Source organism: Gymnoscopelus braueri, assembly GCF_963280865.1.
Source record: "Gymnoscopelus braueri genome assembly, chromosome: 1".
Classification (NCBI taxonomy): Eukaryota; Metazoa; Chordata; class Actinopteri; order Myctophiformes; family Myctophidae; genus Gymnoscopelus; species Gymnoscopelus braueri.
Window position 1 is genome coordinate 15,223,918 of NC_137603.1, and position 26,870 is coordinate 15,250,787.

At 43.3% G+C, this 26,870-nt stretch overlaps 1 protein-coding gene across 1 annotated transcript; it reads right to left on the reverse strand.

Moving 5' to 3' along the window:
* Positions 1 to 29: 29 nt before the first annotated feature.
* On the reverse strand, positions 30 to 4,303 carry LOC308092675 (serine protease 23-like). Its single transcript, XM_080438742.1, has 2 exons — positions 3,951 to 4,303; positions 30 to 2,711 (listed from the first exon to the last, which is right to left on the reverse strand). The coding sequence occupies exons 1-2, from the start codon at positions 3,977 to 3,979 to the stop codon at positions 1,541 to 1,543; spliced, it is 1,200 nt and encodes a 399-aa protein (XP_080294868.1). The 5' UTR covers positions 3,980 to 4,303; the 3' UTR covers positions 30 to 1,540.
* Positions 4,304 to 26,870: the final 22,567 nt, after the last annotated feature.

Here is a 26,870-nt window from a genome sequence, read left to right on the forward strand (position 1 = left end):
TTTTCCTGTTTGCAAAACACAGTCACAAGTAAAAGTAACAAGGCAACCTTGTTTATTTCAAAGCATGCATTTTGTAAACTGTACCAAGGTCTTCTGTTACTCAAACATAACACAGGTTTTTGTTCAATAGAGGATAGAAAGTACTTGGCTGTGACGAAGTTGGGACAATTGTAAACTCCTGCAGTTTTACATTTTTCCCACCAGAGGGAGCTAAGTGTTAATGATAAAGTACAACATTCACAGAGGTGTGGCTCTGTGCTTCAGTGCACACAGCCACTATTTGAAGCATTGAATCTAAACCATAGCCTTAGCGATTCATCTGCATTCATTTACAGTCAATCATTATAAACCAATACGTTTGACCACAAGTATACAGAAAACACTGTGTGTGCATTATGTCCAGTGAAAAGGTACCATTTGATATGGAGAAAAAGTTCTGTGCTTTGGCAACTGACAGTTTTACATTCATTAAAAAAGATAACAATTGGTTACAGTAGAAATTTGCAAAACAGTGGAAATTTGCAAAAACAGTTATACAGTACAATCTTTAGTATTAGCAGAGCAAAGAGGCTATAATGCTAAGTAAAACTATCATTCTGCACAATAACTATTCTGCCCCGCTTCACTGTAGTGTATAGAGTCCTCAGTGATTTAATAGAGGGCCCTAAAGAATACACTTTAGCCTTTGGTTTATAGTCTATTGTTGAATCAGTCATTTTAATAGTTTTGCTATTTAGAAGTCTTAAAATAAACAGGTGCAGTGAGTATACATTCTTGAATTGTGTAGTGAAAAAACATTGAAATCAACATTTGAACCATAAATATTGTCATATCACTTTTAAGTCATATCACCCAACAGTGTGCTTGATCTGTCTGGATACAAGTGAATGAGTATTGTATGAGTATTTTGGAGCAAGTTAATGAGCATGCGCTATTTTGTAAATAAGGTGAGCAGGCTTGTCTTATTCTGTGTGACCATGTGCGTGAATGCAAGCTTAGATGTGTAAATGGCACTGTACATTGTGGCTTTCCCTTGTGCCGAGATTTGATAACCTACCAGAATTCGACTAGAACTCAACTAGTTATTTTTGGTAATATCCAATCAATACATTCCTTGTGTAAATTTTCCATGACAAATTATTTTCATATTTGATATGGTTGACTGCATGAACTATCCGTCTATGGCGCACCCTAGCATGGCGACACTCTTTCACCGGTGCTGCCTACACTGCCAGTAGACTCTGGTTCTGACAGCACCACATTGACCTCCACACCCACCCTTACCCACCTGTGGTGCTTCCAAGTCCCGCTACATTCCTCCACTAGCTCCACACACCTACCTCCACACCCACCCCACCACAGCCCCGCTGCACTGCCCCACCTCAGTCCTGACCGTCTCGGAGAAGAACCAGGCTCTCTACCCCACCTGTGGTGCGCCCTGGCCCTGCGACGCGAGGGTCAAGTAGAATTTTGTCAGGGTGTCAAATCTCAGCACAACACCTGTAACAAACACATCTTCGTTGATTATTGTGGTGTTACATCACCCCTCTCTGCAGTCTACATAGTTGCCTTTTATCCAATAGCAGATCTGGGCATATTTCAGAGGCGTGATTCTCACTGCTACGTTAAACTCCTGGGACGCCCCTTGTCGCTCCACCCACTGATGACCGGAGAACACACCTATCACCTTGCGCTCCCAGCGCCGCCGGCGCCCATCCCACATACGGGCATAGACCCCAGACCCACTGGCACCAGGCTGCGCGTCACAGTGCTGGTACAGCAGGTCTGACGTCTCCTCGCCGGCCCGACAGAAACGGTACACAAGGTGGCCTGGGCGATCGCTGTCGAAACCAGAGAACTGGACCCGTCGACCGGGCAAGCGCTTAGCAGGGGGGCTGATGCCCAGCTTCATGTGGCGCCGCTTGTGGGGCTTCTTGAGTTCCAGGAGAGCATAGTCATAATCCATCCCAATGTCATTGGCATTCCCTTTTATCCAGCCTTTGGGCACATGCGTGCGCTTGGCCCTGATCCACTGGAACTTCATTCTGTCATTGACCGGTGGGGAGTAAGGGGCAGCGCCGCCTTCAACATGATTGGTGATGTTGAGGGAGTGAGCGGAGGAAAACTGCGTATCCCGCTGCTTGGGTTTTAAAAACCCGACGCGGAGCTTCTGAGCTCCTTTCACGTAGTTCTTTCCGTCATGAACACAGTGGGCCGCTGTCAGAACATGGCGGTCTCCCACGAGCGTTCCAGAGCACCCTGTGGACAGTTTGACGGCCACTGCGAAGGGAAATTTCAACAGGAAGTCCTGCCCAGCAATGCTGAAGCGTCCGTCGTGGCCAAAGATCTGCCGCTTTCGTCTGACGTGGGAGCGCTGTTCGGATGATGGCGAGGCGTCGGCAGGACTTGTACCAGCATCGGGGTTGTATCCGTAGATACCAATGGCGGTCTCAGTGAGTCGTCCATTAGAATGGAGCGTTTCATAGGCCAGGAGACGGCGCAGGTCCCAGTAGCTTGGGGGCGGGACTTTCTTGTGGCATTCTGGGTCGCAGTCAGAAGTGACCTCGAGCCGGGCTTGAGACAGGAAGTGAGGAGCGGGTCGATCCTGGGTCTGCTGTGGAAGGACCACAGGGACACGCTGGAGAATCCACTGGGGATGGGAACAGAAAATGGAAGGAGGGAAGAGGAGTAGGGGAATAATTATGTTGAACCTGGGGAGGAGAGGAGTACAGAGGAGATGAGACAGGTGGAGTGGAACTGCTGACCTCGTCAAACTGTGGTTACGAATTTTTGTTTGGTACAGTGCTGTGCCGCTCACTCAATCCAATGCACAACATTCTACCCAAACACAAGGGACTATCATATGGCTCTACTGAATGTAACCGGATGTCTGGACCTTCATTATAAAAGCATTCCCATAAAAGCAGCAGCAAGTATTTATAACCCGATTGGAGGTGTGTGTGTGTGCGTGTGTGCGTGTGTGTGTGTGTGTGTGTGTGTGTGTGTGGGGGGGGTGGTGGTTACAGCAGGCAGTGGCACTCAAGAGATTCCAGAAGAAAAATGTTCGTCTATCATGGAAAATGTCCAGTTGTAAACTTCCACAGCATTAATACTACAAATATTATTGGCAGAGGGGAAAGATCAGGTCATAGGCTCTGATGGAAAATTCCTTAAGTGGGCTATTATAGCCTATACTGGTCTGTTTGCTTTCTGTCTGACTCAGAAGCATACTTTAAATACTATTTTAATAAGCAATGGGTGATACAACTAAATGCACCTAAAGATTATTTTTAGGTTAGGATTTCTTTTAATTGTTTCTATATTGTTTGAAATAGGCTATAGGCCTAAATATTAAATTGTAGCCTATTAAACAATTGAGAATTTATTAAGTCATGGTGGAGATAAAACAGCAACCATGTAGTCTGTGGTAGGCAAGTAGGCTAACTTCTGTCATATGATATCTCTCAAAGTCAGTGGTGGAAAAAGTACTCACATTTCTTACTTAAGAAAAAGTATCAATACTGCAATGTAGAAATACTCTGTTACAAGTAAAAGTCCAGAATTCAAAATGTACTTAAAAATAAAATGTAATAAAATAAAATAAAATGTATAAAATAGCAGATATACAAGCGCACAACGTGCCGCATTGCACACATTGTGAGCTTGTAGATCTGCTATTTTCAAATAGTGGTTAATGTATGTTTTGTAATAATATTTCAAATCTACAAAGTAACTAGTAAGTTTTCAAATAATTGTAGTGGAGTAAAAAGTACAATATTTGCCTCTGAGATGTAGTGGTTACTAGTGGAGTATAAGTAAAAGTAGGCTACTAAAAACTTGAAATACTCTAGTTAAGAGTAAAAAAAATACCTCCACATTTTACATAAGTACAGTACTTGAGTAAATGTACTTTACACCACTGCAAGATAGCAATAACGTCAGTAACTTACCAGCCACAGAGCTCTCTCCACGTGCACATGGTTTGATCTGCAGGTGATGAGCTGTGGGACAGAGAAGGAAAAGCTGCGGGCTAATACATCAGAGAACAGACCAAGCTGATGGAGTAGTCATAAAATACTGACTGAGGGTAAACTCCCACTGAAACAATCAAATAATGTTGTTGTTTTTTCTTCCTCGGGAACTAAATCCTTAAACTAAATTATTCCGCGAGAGGTATGAGGAATCCCAACGCGTGCGAGGCCGATCCGTGCGGTTAAGAAGAGCGTCAGTCATGGTGGAGGTGGTTAGAGCTACTGGACAGCGTTAGATCTGCCTCCTCCACTATGAAGATCTACTGGACAGCGTTAGATCTGCCTCCTCCACTATGAGACATGGTGAGAGCATCCCAGATCCGACTCGAGTTGGTCACATGACGCCTACAGCAACTCACAGATCAGATGCATACAGCAACTCCATACAGACTGCATATTTCTCATCAAATCAGCTGTTGCGATTTTTTTAACCCTTTCTGTTGAGTGTACCAGTTGATAATGGACTTAAAATTCATACAATTTACATTTTGAAATATTTTGTGATTCACATTTGTGATTCAGATTTTACATTTGGATGTAATTGTTCTGTTAAGATCCCTCTAGTAACAATATTGTCCTCATTGATTTATAAGGATTAAACAGAAACTCAGAGAACAATTGGGAGTCATATTTTATAGACAATCCCTCTCTTCCATTCCAAGACAAGACACAACAGCTGGTCTGTGAAGTGTGCTGCTGGTCCAGAAGCGAAGGCGTGGAAGGAAATTAGGAAATGACAAGAGAAGGTTATTGCCACTGGGTAGAATGAGGGCATTGAGGACAACATAAATGGAAGAAGAGAGAGAGAGAGAGAGAGAGAGAGAAGAGAGAGAGAGAGAGAGAGAGAGAGAGAGAGAGAGAGAGAGAGAGAGAGAGAGAGAGTGTGTGTGTATGTGTGTGTGTGTGTGTGTGTGTGTGTGTGTGTGTGAGTGTGTGTGTGTGTGTGTGTGTGTGTGTGTGTGTGTGTGTGTGTGTGTGTGTGTGTGTGTGTGTGTGTGTGTGTGTGTGTGTGTGTGTGTGTGTGTGTGTGTGTGTGTGTGTGCTTCACTGAGGGCAGTGTAATGCACATAGGCCTACTACAGGAACTCATGGGGTTTTTGGGGTGACTCCCTAAGGCAAGACAAGAGTTTATTTCCTCTCCCACAGTAAAAAGAACATTGATTGCAGGCTACTTTGAAATGCAAAATGTCACACTGCAGGTATCTACTATCTACAGTTATTTAGTTACTTATTTAGTGACTATACCAACGGTCTGAGCTTAAGGTTCTTTGCCCCAATTTCTATCCTCTATACTGTTTAACTCCAGAAACACAAAATAGCCCCCCAAGTGGCACAGAAAGATGACCATGGGGTGAATAACCCCTCAGTGATTCATCATCAAAGAGAGAGTGCAGAACCGTAAAGCTTAATTTATATGACAATAATGTTGCTTGAAAACGTTGAAAATGGCAAGCGACACTGTCATATGATGAAAAACACAGAATAAATTAGGCTTAAGGCCGCCCTTTTACAGCAAGGGCTAATCTTAAATCACTGATGTAATCGAAGTATTACATCATTAGAATGTGGTCCAATAATCAGAACCCTTTGTATTGCAATTCAATTAATCAGTTACACATTTTTTTATACTGTATACTGTGTAGGTAGATGATTATTGGCTACTTCTAGATGCAGAATCCAAGTGAGCATTTAATGACTTTGTGGCAAAGGCCAAATATTTAAACTCTTTCGAAGAAAAACGATGTAAATCAGGTTCCGTAGGAGGTCTTCTGTGACTGATTAAGGATCCAAACCTTTGCCAGCACACAGGGTGGACTCGCTGGCTCATCAAACACAGCTCTGTATATCCCACTACCCCACCCATCCCACAACAGAACACTCATTTACGATCAACACTCACACACACACACATACACACACATATAAATATTTCTCTCTCTCTTTACTGTGTCATAGAGACTGTATTTGGGTCAGGAGGTTTTACCAATTACACCTCTCATCCTCCGCTTGTCCTGTTAATCATAACCAGCTCTTCAACTTGGACAGTCAGCATCAGCTTAACCAACATAATGCAGCCTATGTTTTCAGTACTATTAAATCAATCTGTTTATTAATATTCTTCTCGGAAATGTATGTAATGTCTCTGTGTCTTTCCAAAAATGCAGATTATCTTTAACTTTCAAGTCCTACTCAGAAACCCTGGTCTTCTACATGAGAGATGTGGAGTGCTATCAATAGACAATAGACACTCCTCGCTTGGCCAGGAGAGATATTGCGCTCATGAGCTTCAGGCAGTTCTACTTGTCATCGTGTCCTACTAGAGCCCACTAGAGCCCAGCCGAAGCCAGGTTTTGGGGGCCGTTGCCGATTTTGGAGAGTCCTAGCCTATGGTCCTAGCCCACTGATTACCGATGTTGTGACCGATATTTTATCCAAAAGTGCAAAAATAAATTCTAACCAATATAAAAAAGGATTAATTGAGTTTTCAAAAATAGAATGTGTTGTGAGCTTGTAGATCTGCTACTTTTGAAAATGTTTGAGATTTTTTGCCAATAATGACAAAATAGGTACGTCAAGTGAAGACTTGTTACAAATCGGAACACAGCTGCATAAATGCCGAACATGATGGCCGATAAATCAGCCAGACCGATATCTCTACCCAACACCCAACATTTAGACCAGTGTCTAAATGTCTCAATGGAAGAATCTAGCCTGGCTAGACCACCTCTAACCATGTGCTAGTTATGTTGTATTTACAGATTGTCATTTCATTCTTTAAAATAAGTTCCAGATTGCAGCTTTAGCCTCCAGATTTCCACACACATCAAAGTGCACTTTGATGGATGGACCATAATAGCTAAATTGAACAGAAAAAGAAATGGGATCATGTCAAATATTACTATATTTTTTGTAATAATGGACTCTAACAGGTCAATTTTTACACTTTCAGAAGAGTTAAACGAACACTTTGGATTCACGGAGTGACGCATGCCTCCTGGCCAGTGTATGAGTGCTGATAGGGGGGGGGGGGGATATTCAGTTTGTTTTGAATTGTTATGAAAGGACTCATTTGTTTGGCTATGTTCACTGTCGTCATGGAGATTCACATTCCCCAGAGTGCTGTTCATGTTAATTGTTCTCCTCCTCTCCCTTCTGGACACAGACACAATCAAACAAGTGTGGACGGCCTTGCATGTTGATTGAAACAAACACACACACACACACACACACACACACACACACACACACACACACACACACACACACACACACACACACACACACACACACACACACACACACACACACACACACACACACCAACACACACACACACACACACACACACACACACACACACACACACACACACACACACACACACACACACACACACACACACACACACACACACACACACACACACACACACACACACACACACACACAGACAGACAGACAGACACAGACAGACACACACACACTTTCTCTTCTCTGCCATGCTTCTACTCTATCACTACACTGTAAAATCCTCCGTGTTAATTTAACTCACAGTGTACAAATGGATCAACCCCTAGTGGTTGCATTTGTACAATCAGAGTTACATGAACACTGTGTACTCTTGTATTCTAATGTTTATCTCTCCTTGTGGTTTCTGTCTGTATCTTCTCTCCTGTTTTGGACCGCTTGGACCTTGCTGTTTTCCCCGGTGGCCACGGAGACACAGCTGTTTGGAAAGGCAAAAAGAAATCAACAAAGAGAAGCTATTCGCTGTGAAATGCAGTGGAACACGGCTTAAAGGCAAAGCCAGTTTCAGATACAACGAGATGCCAAGACAATCAACGCAACAGACAGTGGAGCAGAGCAGTAAACAGCTGGTTATTTCAGTGATGGAGTAATTCAGTGCTAGAGTCTGCTACAGTGTAGGAATACGTTGTGTTTGTCTATAACAAGACAATTGGTCATGACATAACCGTCAAACTCCCATGACTTCAAACTGTGTATCGTCAAGAGGTTTTCATTCTGTTAGGATGAGGGATTCATTGTGCAGGGATTTACTGCATGATAATTCCAAGACATTCACAAAGATATGTGTCCTTTAACCACTTTAGTGGTTAAAGGAGGTAGAGCCCGCACACCGTCTTCAAGCCAAAGGATCACTTTATTGAGACAATGTCACGATCCTCACAGGATTTTCATCAGGTCACTTAACCACTTAACTACATATCATAGGCAAACATTCGGTAAAATAGCCGATTTGCAATTTTCTGTGAAGAGAGAAAAATTGGGGGATAGACCCCTGGGGGACCCCGGTCAGCGAAGTATATAGTACTGTGCTAAATACTTAGTTGTACGTCTAATAGTGAAAATAGCCAATATTCAACGCGTTGTGATGCGTTGTGAGCTTCTTGATCTGCTATTTTCAACAGAAAGTTTGCCTATGTATTTTCACCAAATATTCGCCTATTTTTGCCAAATGTTCACCAATTATGACCTGCCCAGAATAGGGACGCTAGGGTTCATGGGGGTTAAGTAATCAAGTAGGAGTAGCCAGGTATAAACTGCAATCCTTAAGGGTCCTGCACTCTAGAGTTAAATGAGCACTCAGGATTTTACAGCGTATAACAAACACAATTACTATTTGTAATGGACAGCGGCACGCAAACTATTCTCCAGCCATAAAGTCTTAATTGATTCAAACTACACTTCCTTCACTACCCCCATGTCCGGGGAAAAGGCTTTCTGATGACTGAGGAGCTCTAAATGATTTTAGGCCACAGGAAAGGATTTTGCACCATGACTCTGGGTAAACCCCAGGCTTTGGCAGCGCACACGTTCATCTGGCTGCTTATGAAGTGACTCACTCACTCACATCCTTGTGAGAGGGATTATGGAACATTTATATAAAGTCTGGTTTTACTCTCACAAGATTTTCTTGTTATTCAGCTGGATATAAATGTGATGTACTTATAAAATGTAATAATATAGTTTGCAGGGTTCGATTTGTAAAAGAGAAAAAAAGGTAAAGGGGCGTTTTCTTAACTACTTAAGCCCTGTATACTTTGTTGTATGACAAATAGCAGAAATAGCTGATCTACAAGGTCAAGCTTGTAGATCTAAAAATTTTATATATGTGTTTAATTCAGTCTGACTAGAAGCAAGGACCCCCCCCCCTCCCTTCATGGTGATACAAATGAATGACCAATGGGGTATATCAAAAGCAGAGGCATGATGGATTCCCCCAACCCCCCCAGGAAATCAAACTCTGGTTGATTAGAAAGCAGCAGTTTCACCCCTCCTCTCCTATTGAGTCTGATCATTTGTTCAATCACATCTAATGATCGAAACATAGTATGTTTTATTGTTTTATTGTACTGTCCTATAAGCAAGATCAGCCCTGTGTAATGTAGGCGACCCTTCCCTTGTTGTTATGGACTGATGGCCATGAGTGTGTTCTGTTCTAGATAGACTGTTGAGATGAGCAGAACACTCTCTTATCCCCACTGACTTTGAGGTCTGTGAAGAGACGCAAACAAGGGGACAGCAATACATCTCTGCATCTCATCTTTATCTAGCTTTTCTATCTCAACTGGACGCATATCTCTATTACGATGTACATTCATATATTTATCAGAATGAATATAGGGCTTTGTACATATGTGTTGCGGGAGTCCAGGTGTTGCTTTGCCTTGCCGTAACCCATTAAGACCTGAGGCCGAATCTAAAAATGTCTTCTAACATTATAAATAGTTTTCTGAAACAGTGCTCAAACATTTTCATGTCAAGGACCCCCCAAATTATATGTATTTCGCCTCAAAATTCTCAAAATATTTTGTTCCAGAGACTCCCAGAAGCAAAGATTTGAGTAAAACATTTTCGCTTTATAAATATATATTAAAAGATTTGCAAAAATGTTCAAGATTTTTCAAAACATTGCAGATCTACAAGCTCATATAGCACGGCACGAAGTGACACGCTATGAGCTTGTATATCTGCTATTTTTGAATAGCCAAATAATGAAATAATGGTGGTGAAAATGATTTATAGTTGACATCTAAAATGACACAGTTGCTTTCCCGGATTGAATGGGTTAATGCAGACATTCGAAGGTTTTCATAACCACCAATGTCAGAATGACTGATCTGTAGTTATTAAGTCCAGTGACTATTGTTCTTACCTCCAGGATCACACTCAGAGAACTTTCTACTGCTGCATTGTGCAGTAGAAGTATGGTCCAAGGTTCTGCATGTGACCAACAACAGGTCGGGTATTTGGTTTGTTTTTGCATGAGACTGTGACATACTGACGATGTAGAGGCTTTTGTAAGGCTTTTATTAGTCACATCGGATCAAGCTATGTCTGTCCTCACGGCTTCATTTTAGAGGCACAGGTTCCAGTGTGTGTGTGTGTGTGTGTGTGTGTGTGTGTGTGTGTGTGTGTGTGTGTGTGTGTGTGTGTGTGTGTGTGTGTGTGTGTGTGTGTGTGTGTGTGTCTATGCATGCATGTGCACAGTGCGTGTGCACACGTTCTTGTGTACATTATGATTTTAATTTGAAATGACATCCAGCATCAGAGGCTCGAGCTAGTTTCAAAACATGCATGAATGCAGTTTCAGCCACTATCACTATAAAACCAAAGCATGCAAGTTCACACAAGGTACAAATCTGACCTGCAAAGCAGAAGCAAAAACATGTATTCAACAGGACCTGGCTCTAGTGTATGAAACAAATGCAATACCATAGGGTTGAATCTCACTATTTAACACGTTTTAGCTTTGTTTACTGTCATCCGTGTAAAATGAAAAGGCGCACCAAGTCACAACAACAAATTGATGGCTAATGGATCTTCAATCAAAGTTGAAGAGCTAGACAGGCAGTAGTGGCTTAGATTTTGTACAGCATGGGAATAAGAAGGTTACCGGTTCGATCCCCATTCCTCCCATCCATCATCTTGAAGTGTCCTTGAGCAAGTCACTGAACTACTCCGTGGGCGTTCTTCAATTGCTGATAAAACTTAAAGATCACCAGTACTCACTTAAAGTCCATTTAGGTTCTTTTATTGTTTGGCACGGGCAGCAGCATAGGGACGCATTTCAGCCGGAGCCAACGCTGAGGAAGGCTCCAGCCAAAATGCTTGCATTCCTTTTGTAGTTCTTTGCTGCCCACTAATCCTAATAGTTAGAAGGTTAAATGGACAAATTCCAGATATGTGCAAAGGGACTTACCAATGAAACTGTGCCCAAGTATCTCAAAGTTTCATAACTGGTATCAGGGTGGTCCTGGCTTTTTATGGTTTATAATGATGATCGCCACCAGGCCAAAGGTAGTAGTAAAAAGGTAGAGACCCTATGGGCCACATGGCTCGGCAAGACTTTGTTACTTGTTGAGGGTCCTCTATAGAGTGTAGGCCTACCCCCAAAACCGCTGTCACTTCTGACAAATTTGACAGGTTGAACGTATTATATCCCACCCGCAGCTTCCTCGGATCCTGACAGCTGCAACCCACAACTTACACAGCCCTCGGTAGGCCACCCGGCCTGGTGGTGGAGATATGTAACCTGGGGCCTGTTCCTCGAAAGGTGAATTAAATAAGCCTGGATTTAAGTCAAATCCAGGCTTGACAAAGTCGGGTCCGTATAGCCTGGTTTATTCGGTTCCTGGAACGCCAAGCCAGGCTGAAAAGGAGCGACTTTGTCGAGCTAGGCCTTGTCAAGCCAGGCTGTGTCGAGCCAGGATAATGAAGCCAGGCTTCACTTATTTCTATAAAAGACCATGAAAGTCGATAGCAGAATCCTTGAACTTGACCAATCATGGAGCCCAAAACCAGAGCGGCGTTCTTCTCTGTGGCTGAACAGCAGCACTGCAGCAGCTCATGGAATCTTACAAGGAAGTAAAATTTATAATAAGCAAGAAAGGAAACACGGCCGCAATAAATATAGATCCAGGGAGAAAGCGTGGCAAAGTATTGCCGACAAATTAAATGCACAAGTTGTCCAAAAATATGCAATTAATTTATATACAAATCCATAAATATATAATTCAGTTAGGTTTAAACATAAGGACTTTAAGTGAATGTTGGAATTATAATTATAAACACTTAGAATAATTTTCTAATTTCAAATTTCTAAAATCGAAGATCTACAAGGGAAAAGCTTGCCTTTTGGCGGCCGGGGGTCCACGGTCCACGGGGGTCAACGGGGGTCCGGGAGTACACGGGGGGCCGGGCCCCCCGTGTACTCCCGGACCCCCGTTGACCCCCAACAGAGGTCCGGGGTATACGGGGGTCCACGGGGGCGGGGGTCCACGGGGGTCCACGGGGGTCCGGAGGTCCATGGGGGTCCGGGGGTCCACGGGGGTCCGGAGGTCCATGGGGGTCCGGGGGTCCATGGGGGTCCGGGGGTCCACGGGGGTCCGGAGGTCCATGGGGGTCCGGGGGTCCACGGGGGCCGGAGGTACACAGGGGGCCGGGGGTCCACGGGGGCGGGGGTCCATGGGGGGCCGGGGACCCCCGGCCGCCATAAGACAAAAACATTTCGGGCTTGTAGATCTTTGATTTTCGCATAAGAATTGAATAAGTGTAGAAAAACTCATTGGTTTATGATTGGAGTCATTGGACTAACAGCTATTTCACAAAACTTGAAGAACAAGGCACTGGATTAATAAAGCTTGGCTGTTAGCCTGCTCCTGACCAGGCTAACTTCACAGCTAAATTGCCATGGTAACTAAGCTAGGCTTGCTTCAATTCTCTTTTGAGGAATCGGATAAGGCTAAACTTAGCCAGGGTGAACTGGCTAAACTAATCTTCAAGATAATTCACCTTTTGAGGAACCGACTCAGCTCTAATCCTGGCTAAATTAAGCCAGGATAGGTGGTAAAGCCAGGCTTTAGCTCTAATTCACCTTTTGAGGAACAGGCCCCTGCAGAGTGCCCTTTTCTAGATCCTTTATGACTGTTTTGCAGCTACAATACAATGTCATGAGAGGTGGTGAATATAAATCTAATTTAAATTTGAATAAGATGTTTATGATATCAGAGAAGAGAAAGAGGACTGCATGTATCAGGGCTAACCAGTTATTACAATTTTACATTTCAACTAATGTACCCTGCCTGGACCACCATCTCCTATTCTATGTCCCCTTTCTGTGACCTTTACCTTTCACCCTTTCAAGATAATAGGTAATTACCTCTTTGGGGCAGCCTACTGATCATTCATGAAAATATCTGCTCTCAAGTTATCTCGCAAACGAACAGACAGGACCTATTACAATATACTAGCATTCTAATAACATGCTTTTAAGTATCATAAGCAACATTTTAAGCTAACACAATACCTTTATTTTACATACATGTACAGTGTAGTGGAGAGTTGCTGGGAATCAGACAGTGTCTAGTTTTCTTATGGTTGCTCCCCCTGTTTGAAGCTGTGTGATTATGATGTGTCAGTATCCACCCAAACAAACAACTAAAGATAGTGACTGCATATCAACCACAGATAGACCACAGATATTATAAGAATGCTTCTGACTCTCATCCAATGCTAAACCATTAAAGGCTGTTACAAAGGATGATCAGAGAAGCTCTCCAAATATGATTTCATAGAGTTGCTGATTTTCTTGTCTACGTTGATTACATAGTTTGTGAGAGTCTTATCACCCAGGATTATAGCACATCTAGGAAATGTCTACAATAAATTTTTCATTACAGAGATCAAGATAAAAAGTGTTACAAAGAAACACATAAATCATTTATTTAAGTTGGCTTGAGGACCAGACTTTAGCTCTGTGTTTTTGCACACATGTTCTGCAGGAGAGGGTGGCATCATTTATCCATGGAGTGAGGCACTGTCTCACTGAAACTAAGTGTGACTCAGATAACCCAAATGTACGATGATACAAGGACAACTGGTATTCCACATAAGGTTTCCTGTTATGTTCATGTTTTCTGATAACCACAGTAACTTTGCCGTGTGGAAAGGCTGTAATGATAGCATAAAACAACTATGTCAGCATGCCAGTGTGTGTGTGTGTGTGTGTGTGTGTGTGTGTGTGTGTGTGTGTGTGTGTGTGTGTGTGTGTGTGTGTGTGTGTGTGTGTGTGTGTGTGTGTGTGTGTGTGTGTACATATGCCTGCGGCTGCAAGGGTCGTCTCCCCACTTCAATGATAACCTAACTCAGCATGGCTCAGCAGAAGCTGCCAGAGGCGGGTCCCCCTCCTGTACGTTTGTTTTGGATTGAACTCCATGCCTCTGGATCCATCCCAGATGCCTCTACTGTACCACCGTAGAGCTGTGTGCTGGTGCTGGGGAGCAGGGGACAGGGTGAGGTTAGTGTTTCTCAAACAATGGGATGTCATGGATGTCAAATTATGATTTTCAAAAGAATCTCAGAAATGTTCCAAAACAAGTGGCGAACAAGAAATACCCAGTAGCAGATCTACAAGCTCACCATGTGACGTGATACGACGTGTTTACAGTTTGGGTATTTTCACAATTTTTGAAATAGTTTTGGGTCCAAATATATCCTTTTGGTCTTGAGCTGAAAAGTTTGGGAACCACAGATTTTAACTGTACCACCTTAGAGCTGTGCTGCTGTTGGGGAGCAGGGGACAGGGGACAGGGGACAGGGGACAGGGGACAGGGGACAGGGGACAGGGGACAGGGGACAGGGGACAGGGGACAGGGCGAAGTCATATCTGGAGGCCTGTGACTCACTCCTGGGTTGATGAGCCTCTGCCTCTTCTTCCAGTCATGGATCAACACAATAGCATTTCTAAAGCCTGCATATAATTTTGTAGATTTTTCGTCTTTTACATTTTTTTTAATTTGTAGTGGAGGCTATAAAAAGAAAAGTAGACGTTGGAGGCCCTCCTTTCTGGCACAAGCCTAATTTGGGTGTGTGTTGAATGGAGACTTATGCCTAGCAATCCATGATTGTTTGACTAAGAAGTTAATAAGGCAGAGGATGTTCTATTAAAGACCACGTGAAGACTTGAGCACTTCATGTGTGCTAACTGCTAGATATTGGCCTCCACCCAAGAGGCAAAGATTTGTGGGCAGCAGTTACTAACTCTATGGTTTGTTTATTTTCCATATAATTTGTTCAACCATTTGTCTTAAAGGCTCTGTTTCTGGGTAACAGTTTTTGTGGCAGCATGCAACAGGAGCTTGGGTGGTAGGAAACAGTGTAGGCGATAAGTCGTAAAAGTTTTATCATTGTGGTGATTTTGGAAGCTCTTTGTTGATTGATTCGTAAAGTACATTTCATTACTGTTTGTTGTGCAGTTGCTTCCCCGCCATGTCTGCCCACTTGCCCTCGGACTTTGCCTTTGATTTAGTCCTCGATCTCTCAGTAATTGTCTAGACTGTTTTAAAATATCTGCCAAATTGTAAATAAAATATCGTTTAGTGCTTTTAATACAGCAGCCACTGGTCTGATTATTCTTACCTGTTTGGCAATGGCAGTGTTATACCTAACTTAGTTGCACACCTGTGTCTCGCACCAAAAATAGCAGATCTGCAAGCTCATAACGAGTCTCTGCATGATACGCTGTGAGCTTGTAGGGCGGCTATTTGCAGTGCGAGACACGATGCTCAACCAACTAAATCAGGCTTTAATGAATTGGTACATAGGGCGGAGGACCTCTCACCCCTACATGTGGTGTAACCAACTGTTTTGTAATAACTAATGAATGAGTCAGCTGTCATTACAGGCACTTCAGCCTGAGAGATTTACAATGAGTGCATAGGAAGATTAAGTCAGAATTACAACATCATATAACTAACATCTCAATCTGCTTAACGAGGTTAACACTGGGCACTGCACTATAACATCACACAGTAAAATCCTAACTGTTAATTTATAGCCTACTTTTGTAACTCAGAAAGTGTACAAATGTAACCAAATGGACGAGTCCAATTGGTTTCGGTCTCTGAGTTGAATTAACACTGAGGATTGTACTGTGCTACAACTAGCCTACAAGACTGCAGTCATAAGTGAAGGACAGAAACCCTGTATTTTAGGAGACGGGTGGTGCATGTTTAATGGTAGGCTACATGGTGCATACATCTTGCAGATAGTACCTTCTGCGAGGGCGGGAGGGGACCCAACACAGACTGTAGTGTATATTATAATCCCTATAGCTGCTCCAAACACCGGCCTCCAAATGCTGAACGTGGTTTGATCGACCTGGACGATGCATGACATGTTGGCCTGGCTTGCCTCAACAGAGTTGCAGGTCAAAAGACACACAACAGAAGAAGAAGAAGAATGTTCAGAGAGTGAAAGGCAACTGGGTGACTGCTCATCTGATCACCAGATACTGGGGGCGGGGGGGGGGGGGGTGACTTCATTGGGACTTTCCGTCTGCGCAGACCCTTTGATGTGGGTAAAGAAGAACATGGAGCCAGAGATAGAGACCGACTATAAACAGCATACAATAGACTACAAGCTCACAACGCGTCAAGGATGCAATGCATTGTGAGCTTGTAGATCTGCTATTTCCAGCGAATGTCGTTGGACGACAAAGTATAAATCAGGCAAAACACAAGTATAAACACACCTCAAAGAATAGCTGACTTCAGGCATTTTGTTGTTGTTGTGTAAACACTAGCCAGCATTGTTACAGTATACTTCACCTCAAAGGGATAGTGAAATCGATTAGTCACCCCATGGAGACTTGAATTCATGGATATCTTTGCTTTTGTCGTATTCCTAAGCCAATCATTTGATCTCCATGGGGTGACTAATCGATAGGGGAAAAAATATTTTTTTTGGGTGAACTATCCCTTTAATCTCAGATTCAGCTCAGCAGCAAAAAGCAGATTGCCTTCACCTTGACATGCCATTGACTGAGGGGTTAGAGGATGAGGATGAGGGGTTAATTAATTTAAGGACCATAAGTGTAAATACTATTACACTTACATTTACTTACAACATAATGTAATAAAGCCAACCCAGCAGCATCCAGCGTAAACTGGTACAGTAGCCTTCTGGTCATACAGACATTTTTCTGTAGCCTTCGCTTGACCTTTTTTCTGTGCCCTGCAGAGACCCTCCCCGGTTCCCATAGGAACCCAACAACCATGGGCCAAATATTCACCAACAGGAAGTAGGATGCCAGTGAGGTTAATCAACACTTCCGTGCTTGCGCGGCTGCCTATGAGTGTGTGTGGGAGGTGGTGTGTTCACAGCGGGAGGGAGATCTCCTTTGCGTCATTCCTCCATGGGGCTTTTCCATGTTTTTACGATGATGAGAAAATTGTTCCAATGTATCCTGCTGATACTGTCAGTATTTTAGTCCGTTTCTCCCCTGCGTGGGCCTTGTGCAGTTCCTTCCATGCATTGTTTGATATATTTATTGAAGGGATGAAAACAGGCACTCATTTTTCTACTTGTGGCTCCTGACACGTTTAATGCGTGTGAACACAGTGTGACATGACATGACATGAGACAGGATGCCATGACAGAAACCAGACAAGAATACAAGCTGTAGCGCATTTCAATGGAATTAATTTATTACACTGTTTCTTTTAATTAATCCAGCACGAACTGCAGAAGATTAGAATTGTAAAAGATCTATTGCAGTATTTATTCATTGTTGTGCACTTTTTCTTACTCTTTGCTGCTGTAATACCCTGAATTCCCCACTGGGATATTAATGAAGTGCTATCTATCCTATATCCTATCTTATCCTATCCTATCCTATCAAACATTACGTTTATGGATCTTGTGGACATGTATTGTTCCTGAAACAAGTTTTGTTCTTAACTTATTATTATTATTAGTTTTAGGAGTAGTATTATTTATTGCCTCCGCCAGGCCAAAGGCTGTGGCCGGAGACTATGTTTTCGCCCCTGTCCGTCCCTGCATGTCCTAGGCCAAGGATTCACGTTTTGGCCTATAACTCTTGAACCGTAAGTCATACAATCAAAATATGTTTTCCCTGGGATTCCTTGGATCACGCCTTTTGCTACTACTCCGACCAATTTTGTCCAAACCTCACCCAAATTGGTACACCATATCTCTGTTGTCATGTGATCCAGATGGATCGGTCAAATTTTTCGGATTCCATTCCGATTGACTATGATTGGATTTCAAAGTTTACGGGAGGGGCCCATTTTGCCACAAGCAACACAGGGCCGAGCGGTGAGAAACTCTGAACGCACACTCCCAATAGGCCAAGGAAGAGCCTCCACCCCAAATCTTTGGAATCGTCCTGTTATAATGCCACCATGAGGCCAATATTTTGCAATTTGGTACACCTTATGTCTGTAGTCATGTGATCAAGGCGCATCTGTCAGATTTTTCATATTCCATTCCAATTGATTGCCTTCCAAACTTTGCAGGAGTGGCTTGTTTTGCTGTGAAACTTTGCACGCACACTCACAGTATAGGCCAAGGAAGAACCTCCACCCCAAGGTTTACAAGATTCCTTGGATTCTCACTCTCCATATAGGCATCAGCCACTCCTGGCGGAGACCTGTACTCCGAGGAGCACATTTTTCTAGTTGTCTCCGCCAGGCCGAAAGGCATGGCGAGAGAGTATGGGCCCTATTCTGGAGCACTTTTCCCCCCCCCTAAACCACTTTAAATACTGATAATGGAGCTGCGCCGCCCCAATAGGTTATTCTAGCACCTGCTCTACCCGTCACCCATTATGCCGACACCGGTATTTGCGCATGGAGGTGTGCCCGTGGGCGTGTTGTTGCTATATCCCCCACATTGCCATTCTGCAGACACACATGGGTACGGCTTTGGGGGGGGGGATAGTGGAATCTAAAACCACCCGCCGGTTTCTAAAACCACCCGCCAAGTGCACACAGACACTGCAAAAGCGTTGGACCATGAGCCGTGTTGCCAGCCTTGGCGAGAAATAAGCAACCGCAGGTCTATGAAAACAAAAAGAAGCAACTATAAGGCCACATAAGCACTTCAAACTACTAACTAGAGCTTTCATATCCCCTAAATATTTCAGCCCGGCTCGACTAATAATTGACAAATTAGGCCCAGCCCAGCCCATCAGTCATTTTTCTTAATTGCTGCATGCAGCCTTTTTTCTCATTAAATCTTGGTAATTCGTTAAGAACAGGAGTCATTCCACCCTGTTCCAACAGTCTATATTTTATCTAAAAAACAGCTTGGAGCAAATAGGGCTATATAAATATATACACTGCCCCATAACCATTTTAAGAATGATATTCGGTTATTATACGAAATATATTTTTAATTGAGATATTTTCGTTTTTTCCATATTGCTGTCATGTCTTAATAAAATCATGCTTTTAGCAAGCAAAATAAGCAGTACAAAACAGTTTGGATTACTTTGTTTGATGGGAAAGAGTTGCGATGGAGAAATCACATCCAATGTTACCTTCTACTGCCCGCTGCCTGTGCTCTCATTTGAAGAAATAATCCAACATTTACTTTGAGGTGAAAAAGACATGAAGAAAGCTTTTCAATCTCAATAGTCTGAAGATCCATTCTATACGTCATGTTATGGTTTAAACTTTAAAGGGGGCTCTCTGCTGCTGCCGTTGTGACAACTGTCAAGACAGCTAATTGATTTGACTTTGCGCTGCGCTGACCTGATGATTAATTATTTGGCATCAGCTGTGTAAGAGTATAACTATTTTAAATGGCTTTCATATACTCTTGGGGATCTGACTAATGACAAGTTGCTTATTGTGAACACAATACGCTACAAATTAATTAATATATGAATTTATTTGGATAAAAAAAAAACGTTGACCCGGCCCAGCCGGTGCCGACGGGCCGGGTCGGGTCCCGTTGGGTTTGGGCTAAAATCTTAAGCACTTACATTTTTTTATAAGATGATCGGATCATCTAGTGTGATTTTTATTTTGGCTGCTGTCTCGTTAAACCCATGCTGCGGGTGAATATTATATTATATATTATATATATTATATTATTATTAAATTCCCCACGTAAACGCTGTCATGTTTACTGCATTAAAGGTTCTCAATCTTTTCAGGCCATCGACCCCCCAAAATAACCATATTTGAACTGGGGACCCCCCCATTTTGTTTGACTCGGTTCCACAGATAATATTGTGAAAATAGCAGATCTACAAGCTCGCCAGGCGTTGGGTGCTCCATTGTGGTCTCGACCCACAGGTTGAGAACCACTGCATTAAAAGCTCCAAGCAAGTTACATGTCTAGTATGTTGTTGACCACGTAATGTAATGTTTTTGGTTTAGTGTTAGGCTCCGTGGCGCGCGCGCGCCTCATTGTTTATGCTGTCCAAAATAACAGATCTGTAAGCTGTCGACAGACATGACGCAGCGCCGTTGATAGCTTGTATGTCTGTTATTTTGGATAGGTAGGCGACGCACATACGCATCGCAGAAATGTGTCTGGGTTTGAGAGGCTTTGATTGATGTAAACTTAAAGTTTAGCTCTGTTCGGGATTACTGAACAAAGGTGGATGATGAAAGATAACGGGGACAATATGGATGTAAGTTAACTTTAACTGCGTCACTTCAGAGGAAACTATGGAGCTACTTCAGAGATGTTTACACACCCCTGGAATCCATTAGAATGGTGGAAATAGAACGATAACAGCCAACGTGAGTACATAGGCTATAGACCTTTCCTAAAACTGTCCAATTTATTATACCCATGTGCTACTGTTTGTCTGTGTACCACGTAGGAGGGTTGTCGCAACACGATGTAATTAATTATTTGGGAGCAGCCGGTGTGTACCAATAGTAAAAATATTTTAAATGGCTTTCATATACTATTCCGGATCTGACAAGCTTATTGTGAACACAATAGGCTACAAATTAATATAAAAATGTATTTGGATAAAAAGAAAGAAAAAGAAGGAAAACAAGCCCAATGCGGCTTATAATAATCAGACCAGGCAACAGTGCAGACAGGGAGATAGGCTAGAGCATATATTGGATCGGGGATGACGGCTAGCTTAGTCTTCTCTTAAAGGCAATGGCTTCTGGCACGGTGATTGGTTTTATCATTGTAACGCCCAAACCACACCTATGCATAATGTAAGGGGTAGCTCAGGTGTTTGGCGGGTGAGAGGGGTGCCACAGAATACCGAATTTTGCGGGGAAACGCCTCTTGCCTAGTCCGAAATCCATAATTAGTGGTTTGTTCAAATTTCACCTGGAATAGGGCCCTATGTTTTCCCCCCTGTCCGTCCGTCCGTCCGTCCGTCCGTCCGTGTGTCCTGTCTGTGTGTTACCAGCTAATCTCCGGCACTGTTGGCCCGCTCGCTGCGAAACTGTGCACACCCACTCCCCGGATGCCAATTCAGAACCTCTGCCCCACATTTTTCACATGGGCCTGTCATAGCGGCACCAGGAGGCCCATTTGTGCAAAACCCATTTTTTCCCATTACACCTACAGCTTTTAACCAAACGTCATGCAAATCGGTACACAGTATCTCTATAGTCATGTGATCAACACGGATCTGTCCGATTTCCCATATTCCATCCTCATTGGCTACGGTTGGCTTCCAAAGTTTGCAGGATTGGTCCGTTTTGAACAAACTGCCTCAAGTCATGCACGCAGATTGCCATTTCCATAAAAGTGCACACGCACATTCCCACTAGGCCGAGGAAGAAATGCCACTTGAATTTTTTAAAATCAGCCTCATGGTGGCGCTATAACATGACGATTAGCATTTTTAACTATAACTGCACCGATCTGCATGAAACTTTGTATGCACACTCCCTAGAGGCCAAGGAAAAACATCTGCACTGCATTTTTCACATCTGCTTTTTACAGCGCCACCAGGAGGCCGACTTATGTAAAATACAGTTTTGGAGATTATTCCTTCAGATTCTGTCCAAAAACACGCAAATTGGTACACAGTATCTCCATAGTCATATGATTCTGATGGATCTGTCCGATATTTCATATTCCATCCTATTTGGCTTACAGTGGCTTCCAAAGTTTGCAGGATTGGTCAGTTTTGAACAAAATGCCTCAAAACATGAACGCAGTGCAATTTTGCATGCAGATTCCCACTAGGCCGAGGAAGAAATATGCTCCCCTTTTCACATTCACATTGGCCTGTTATAGCGCCACCAGCAGGTCTAATTTGCAAAACAAAATCATTAATGCAGTGTCCGATTGAAAGGCCTAAGAAGAAATGCCACCCTTTTCACATTGGCCTATTATAACGCCACCAGGAGACCACAATAACCTACCTGACCTGGCGGAGACCTGTGCTCCGAGGAGCACTTTTTCTAGTTCTGTATTTTTTCGTGCTATGACTTAAATGAAATCACATGATGAAGTTGCATTATAAGCCCTCCTCTCGTACAAGAATAATAATAATAATAATTCACCTCCAACGATGTGATGGGCCGCCTGCACCACCTGCTGTAGGTTTTTCCATTTGCTGACGGTGCAGTTCCCATACCAGGCCGTGACACAGCCTGTCAGGACACTTTCGATAGAGCTATATTGTAAAAGAGCCTGCGGATGTGTGGGTCTGCTCCCAACTTCTGTACAAATGTAACCTGGGTCACATTTGTAGAGTAGAAAATGCCTAATCCTGGACCCCCAGCTGGAGATGGCCTCTCATCAGTGAAGCATTTATCTAGGATGTCATCCTATCCTGAATCCTAGATCTGCTCTGAAGATCCTGTTATTATTAGTGACACTGCCCTGCTGTCCTGCTACTTTCTCAACGTAATACGCGCACGCACGCACGCACGCACGCACGCACGCACGCACGCACGCACGCACGCACGCACGCACGCACGCACGCACGCACGCACGCACGCACGCACGCACGCACGCACGCACGCACGCACGCACGCACGCACGCACGCACGCACGAACGCACACACACACACACACACACACACACACACACACACACACACACACACACACACACACACATGCACATGCACAGGCGCACACACATGCACACACACTCTAACACAAAGAATAATCCAAGTGAATAATAAATATGCAATATAAGCAATACCCAGCATATTGGTTTTGGCATTTTGCCAGCATCAATCTTCCATCGACCCCACCTAGTGTTCTCTTTCTCTCTCCTTTCTTTCCGTTCCCAGCTGTTCTCATCTATTAAGAAGACTTCTCTCATCACCAGTGGGCAATTAAGGGGGCTGCGGAATGGAGTCATTGTTCTGAATCACATTTATCGGCAAGGAAACACACACACACACACACACACACACACACACACACACACACACACACACACACACACACACACACACACACACACACACACACACACACACACACACACACACACACACACACACCATGCCATCCATTCCTGTTCAGGCACAGAGCAGCAGTGTAATCAGTGTTGCTGTAATACCTATACTCTAATCTACTTACATCTGGATAATACTGCAGCCTCCAGAGTCTCCCCTTTGTGCTGTGTGCCAGACTATAGTCTACTGCACAACCTACAGTATCTGTATCCAGTATCCACCACCTGTTGACAGCCCTGTCAGGCTACAGAGGTGGACCTGGACCTGCTGCTTTAACCAGTGGTGAAAAGAAATACTCTGATGATTTCTTACTGAAGCAAAAAGCAGAAGCACAATCTAGAAATACTCTAGTTACAAGTAAAAAAGTATGTTACATTTTACTTGAGTAAAAGTATTCGCATTTACAAATGTAAACGTACTCATTATACAAAATGTCACATTTCACAAGTGTTGCATTGTGATGCGTTGTGAGCTCTTAGATCGGCTAGCTATTTTCGAACATCAATTTACATAGTAACTTGTAACTAATGTTTTCCAAATAATACAATATTTGCCTCTGAGATGTAGTGAAGTATAAGTGTACAGCATTGAAAAAATTGTCATACGCAAGTAAAGTAAACAATTAGTACAATACTTACGTAAATAAACTTAAATGTACCAGCATCAAAGAACTCCCTGGTCTAGAGTCCAGGGACTGACCAATCAGAGCTAGGGGATGCAGGGCTGCAGCAGAGGGAGTGGACAGAATGTACCGACCATGTTGCTGATTACCAGGTGCTGACATGAGGAATGGTCTGCAGACAATTACTAGTGTTACTGTGACTCACGCTGCGTATGGGCGTGTGAGTGTTTATGGGCACAGTCAAATGTGAGAATGTGAGCGTCCATTTAAATCTCAAAGTGCTATGGACCAATAAACACTCAGGATTTTACCATGCGTGTGATGTGCATTTTTATGCATGCGTTTAAGGTATAATGTATGCATCGACATGCATACATTACATGCACATGGCTTAGTATCTGTACACGTGTCTTGCTGGTGCGTTTTCTGGTGCTTCTACTTCTTGTACTTCATAATTGTTGTGAAAGAAAATATTAAGTGACCAAATCTAATGAATGCCTTTCAAACAAAGGCGTTGGCAGGGTTGAGATGTCAAGTTGCAACATATCAATATGAGATTGAAGAAGACATATTTATGGGTATGGGCATTGGGCAAGGACCTAAATGAATAACAATCTCCACAATGTAGCTGCAACCACTTGCACTCTCTACTTACCCAACCTCTCTCTCTCTCTCTCTTTCTCTCTCTCTCTTTCTCTCTCTCTCTCTCTCTCTCTCTCTCTCTCTCCCTCTCCATTCCTCTCTCCTGCTCTCTGACCTAAAACAGCATAGTTTGTCCATAAACAGAAATCCAAGCAATCACATGCACACGCACACATGCACGCACGCACACACGCAGGCACGCACTAAAAATACATGCACTGTATATGGCTCCCTCCTCAGTCCTCACACACACACACACAGGCACCCGGACACACACGTAAACCATGCTCTACATGCTTCATTATTGATTTTGTTTGTTGTATATCTGCGCAAGTGCAAATTCCTTTCCCACAATACATAGAAGTACGGAAAATAAATGTTCACTACATAACACGCAGTGCTCTAGCTGTTATCTGGTGCACTAGGCGGCTCTCTCTCTCAGTCTAGCTTTAGAAATAAATGATTGCTCTGCACATGTGGAAATCATTAAATACATTGGGGTTTCCAGCTTGCAGCTTGAGGAGTACAAGGTACTGTGAAGTGACTGTCAGTTTGAGAAATAGCCTCATTGATGACATACTGGTTCTGCAGAACATTTTGTGGCACCATACCACAATGACACAATTACAGCAACCCCCACAGACACACGCACGTGAACACACACACACACATACAGTACACAGATACTCGTGTTGGCATATGCGCATTGACCTCCCTGTGTTGCTGCCATTATGTGGGCAGCTGTTGGCATATATGCTAATGAATGAACATAGACCAACAAATGACAGGGAGAATTGGCTGATTTATACTTGGTTGTGTGCTGTGTCGTGCACCGACAATGGCCGATCTACAAGTATAAATCAGGCTATACAGAAATACATATAATAAAAAAGAACAAGAAACAAGTGAACGAGAGGAGAAATGGATTCGAGCGAAGGAGCAGAGAACAGTGTCATTCTTATGGCTGGGATCTCTCTCTCTCTCAGAGTGAAAGCCAAAGGGTGGATGAAAGGATGGAGGTTGGAGAGTGGTGGAGAGTTTAACTTCAACACTGTGTGAAGTCTTGAACTTCTACATGAACACTGCTGTCCTATGACTTCAGTCTGGAATGCATTCATACATGTGTGCATGCATCTGTCTGTCTTGTATTTTCAGCTTTATCCTCACAAGTTGAGATAGTGTAGAGAGGGTGTTTTGCGCAGTTAGTCCTTACTTTTTAAGGGGCAATTTTAGGGTTAAATCTTAGGTTTAGTGGACGGTTAAGGGTTGAGATTAGGCCAGTTTAGTAATGGTCAAGGGTTAAGGTCAAATCAGGGGTTAGGGAATGAATGTAATGGAACATTTATATCATTATATATCATTACCAGTGTGTGTGTGCGTCCATGGCATGCATACATGCATCTACGATGTGCATGTGTGTGCCATTTAAAAATACTATTAACGGAAGAGCGGAAGAGGAACAGGAAGGGAGGAGGCTTCAGTGGAAACGTCTTTCTGACAGGAAGTTGGCGTTTCACACGCAAAGAAACATGTAAATCTATCTTGAAGTGCGCGTGTACTCTATGTGATTATCTCTACATAATGTGTGTGTGTGTGTGTGTGTGTGTGTGTGTGTGTGTGTGTGTGTGTGTGTGTGTGTGTGTGTGTGTGTGTGTGTGTGTGTGTGTGTGTGTGTGTGTGTGTGTGTGTGTGTGTATGTGTATGTGGGAGACACAATGCTCAGGGAGTGAGGGATAGGCGGGCCGGGGTTGTTTCTGGGGTCTGGCAGGCACACACACCAGTTTCATCACAAGAACCAAGCATCCCAGACGACCTAACAGATTTCACCCTAATCAAACGCAGATCTCTCTCTTCAACATTTATTTCATTTCTTCCGCCTCCTGACTTCTCAGTACCTCGTTAACATGTTTCTTTTAATTCACATTTGGGTTAACTTCTGTTTGCCCTTCTCAGTCAAATATGCCACCCACGACCACCAGACATCAATGTCAGTGCACAGCAAAATCCTCCTGTGTTCATTTGGTTACATCTTCACCCTCTCAGAGTTAAATTAATACTCAGGATTTTACTGTGTTGGGATTCATAATCAACTCTACACATTGATGTTTCTGTGTATAGATAAATAAAAGTACCTTCTGTGGTCCTTTTTGGTGAAGGCTTTGAGTTCCCGAGCAAATGGCTTTGAACCACTTGAACCCTCCTTTGAGTGTACCTCAAATAGCTAAAATAGCAGATCTACAAGCTCACAACATTGTTGTGTGAGCTTGTAGATCTGACATTTCTGCCTAATGTTCACCTATTTTTGGGGCTGAATGTTCACCCATTATGATATGC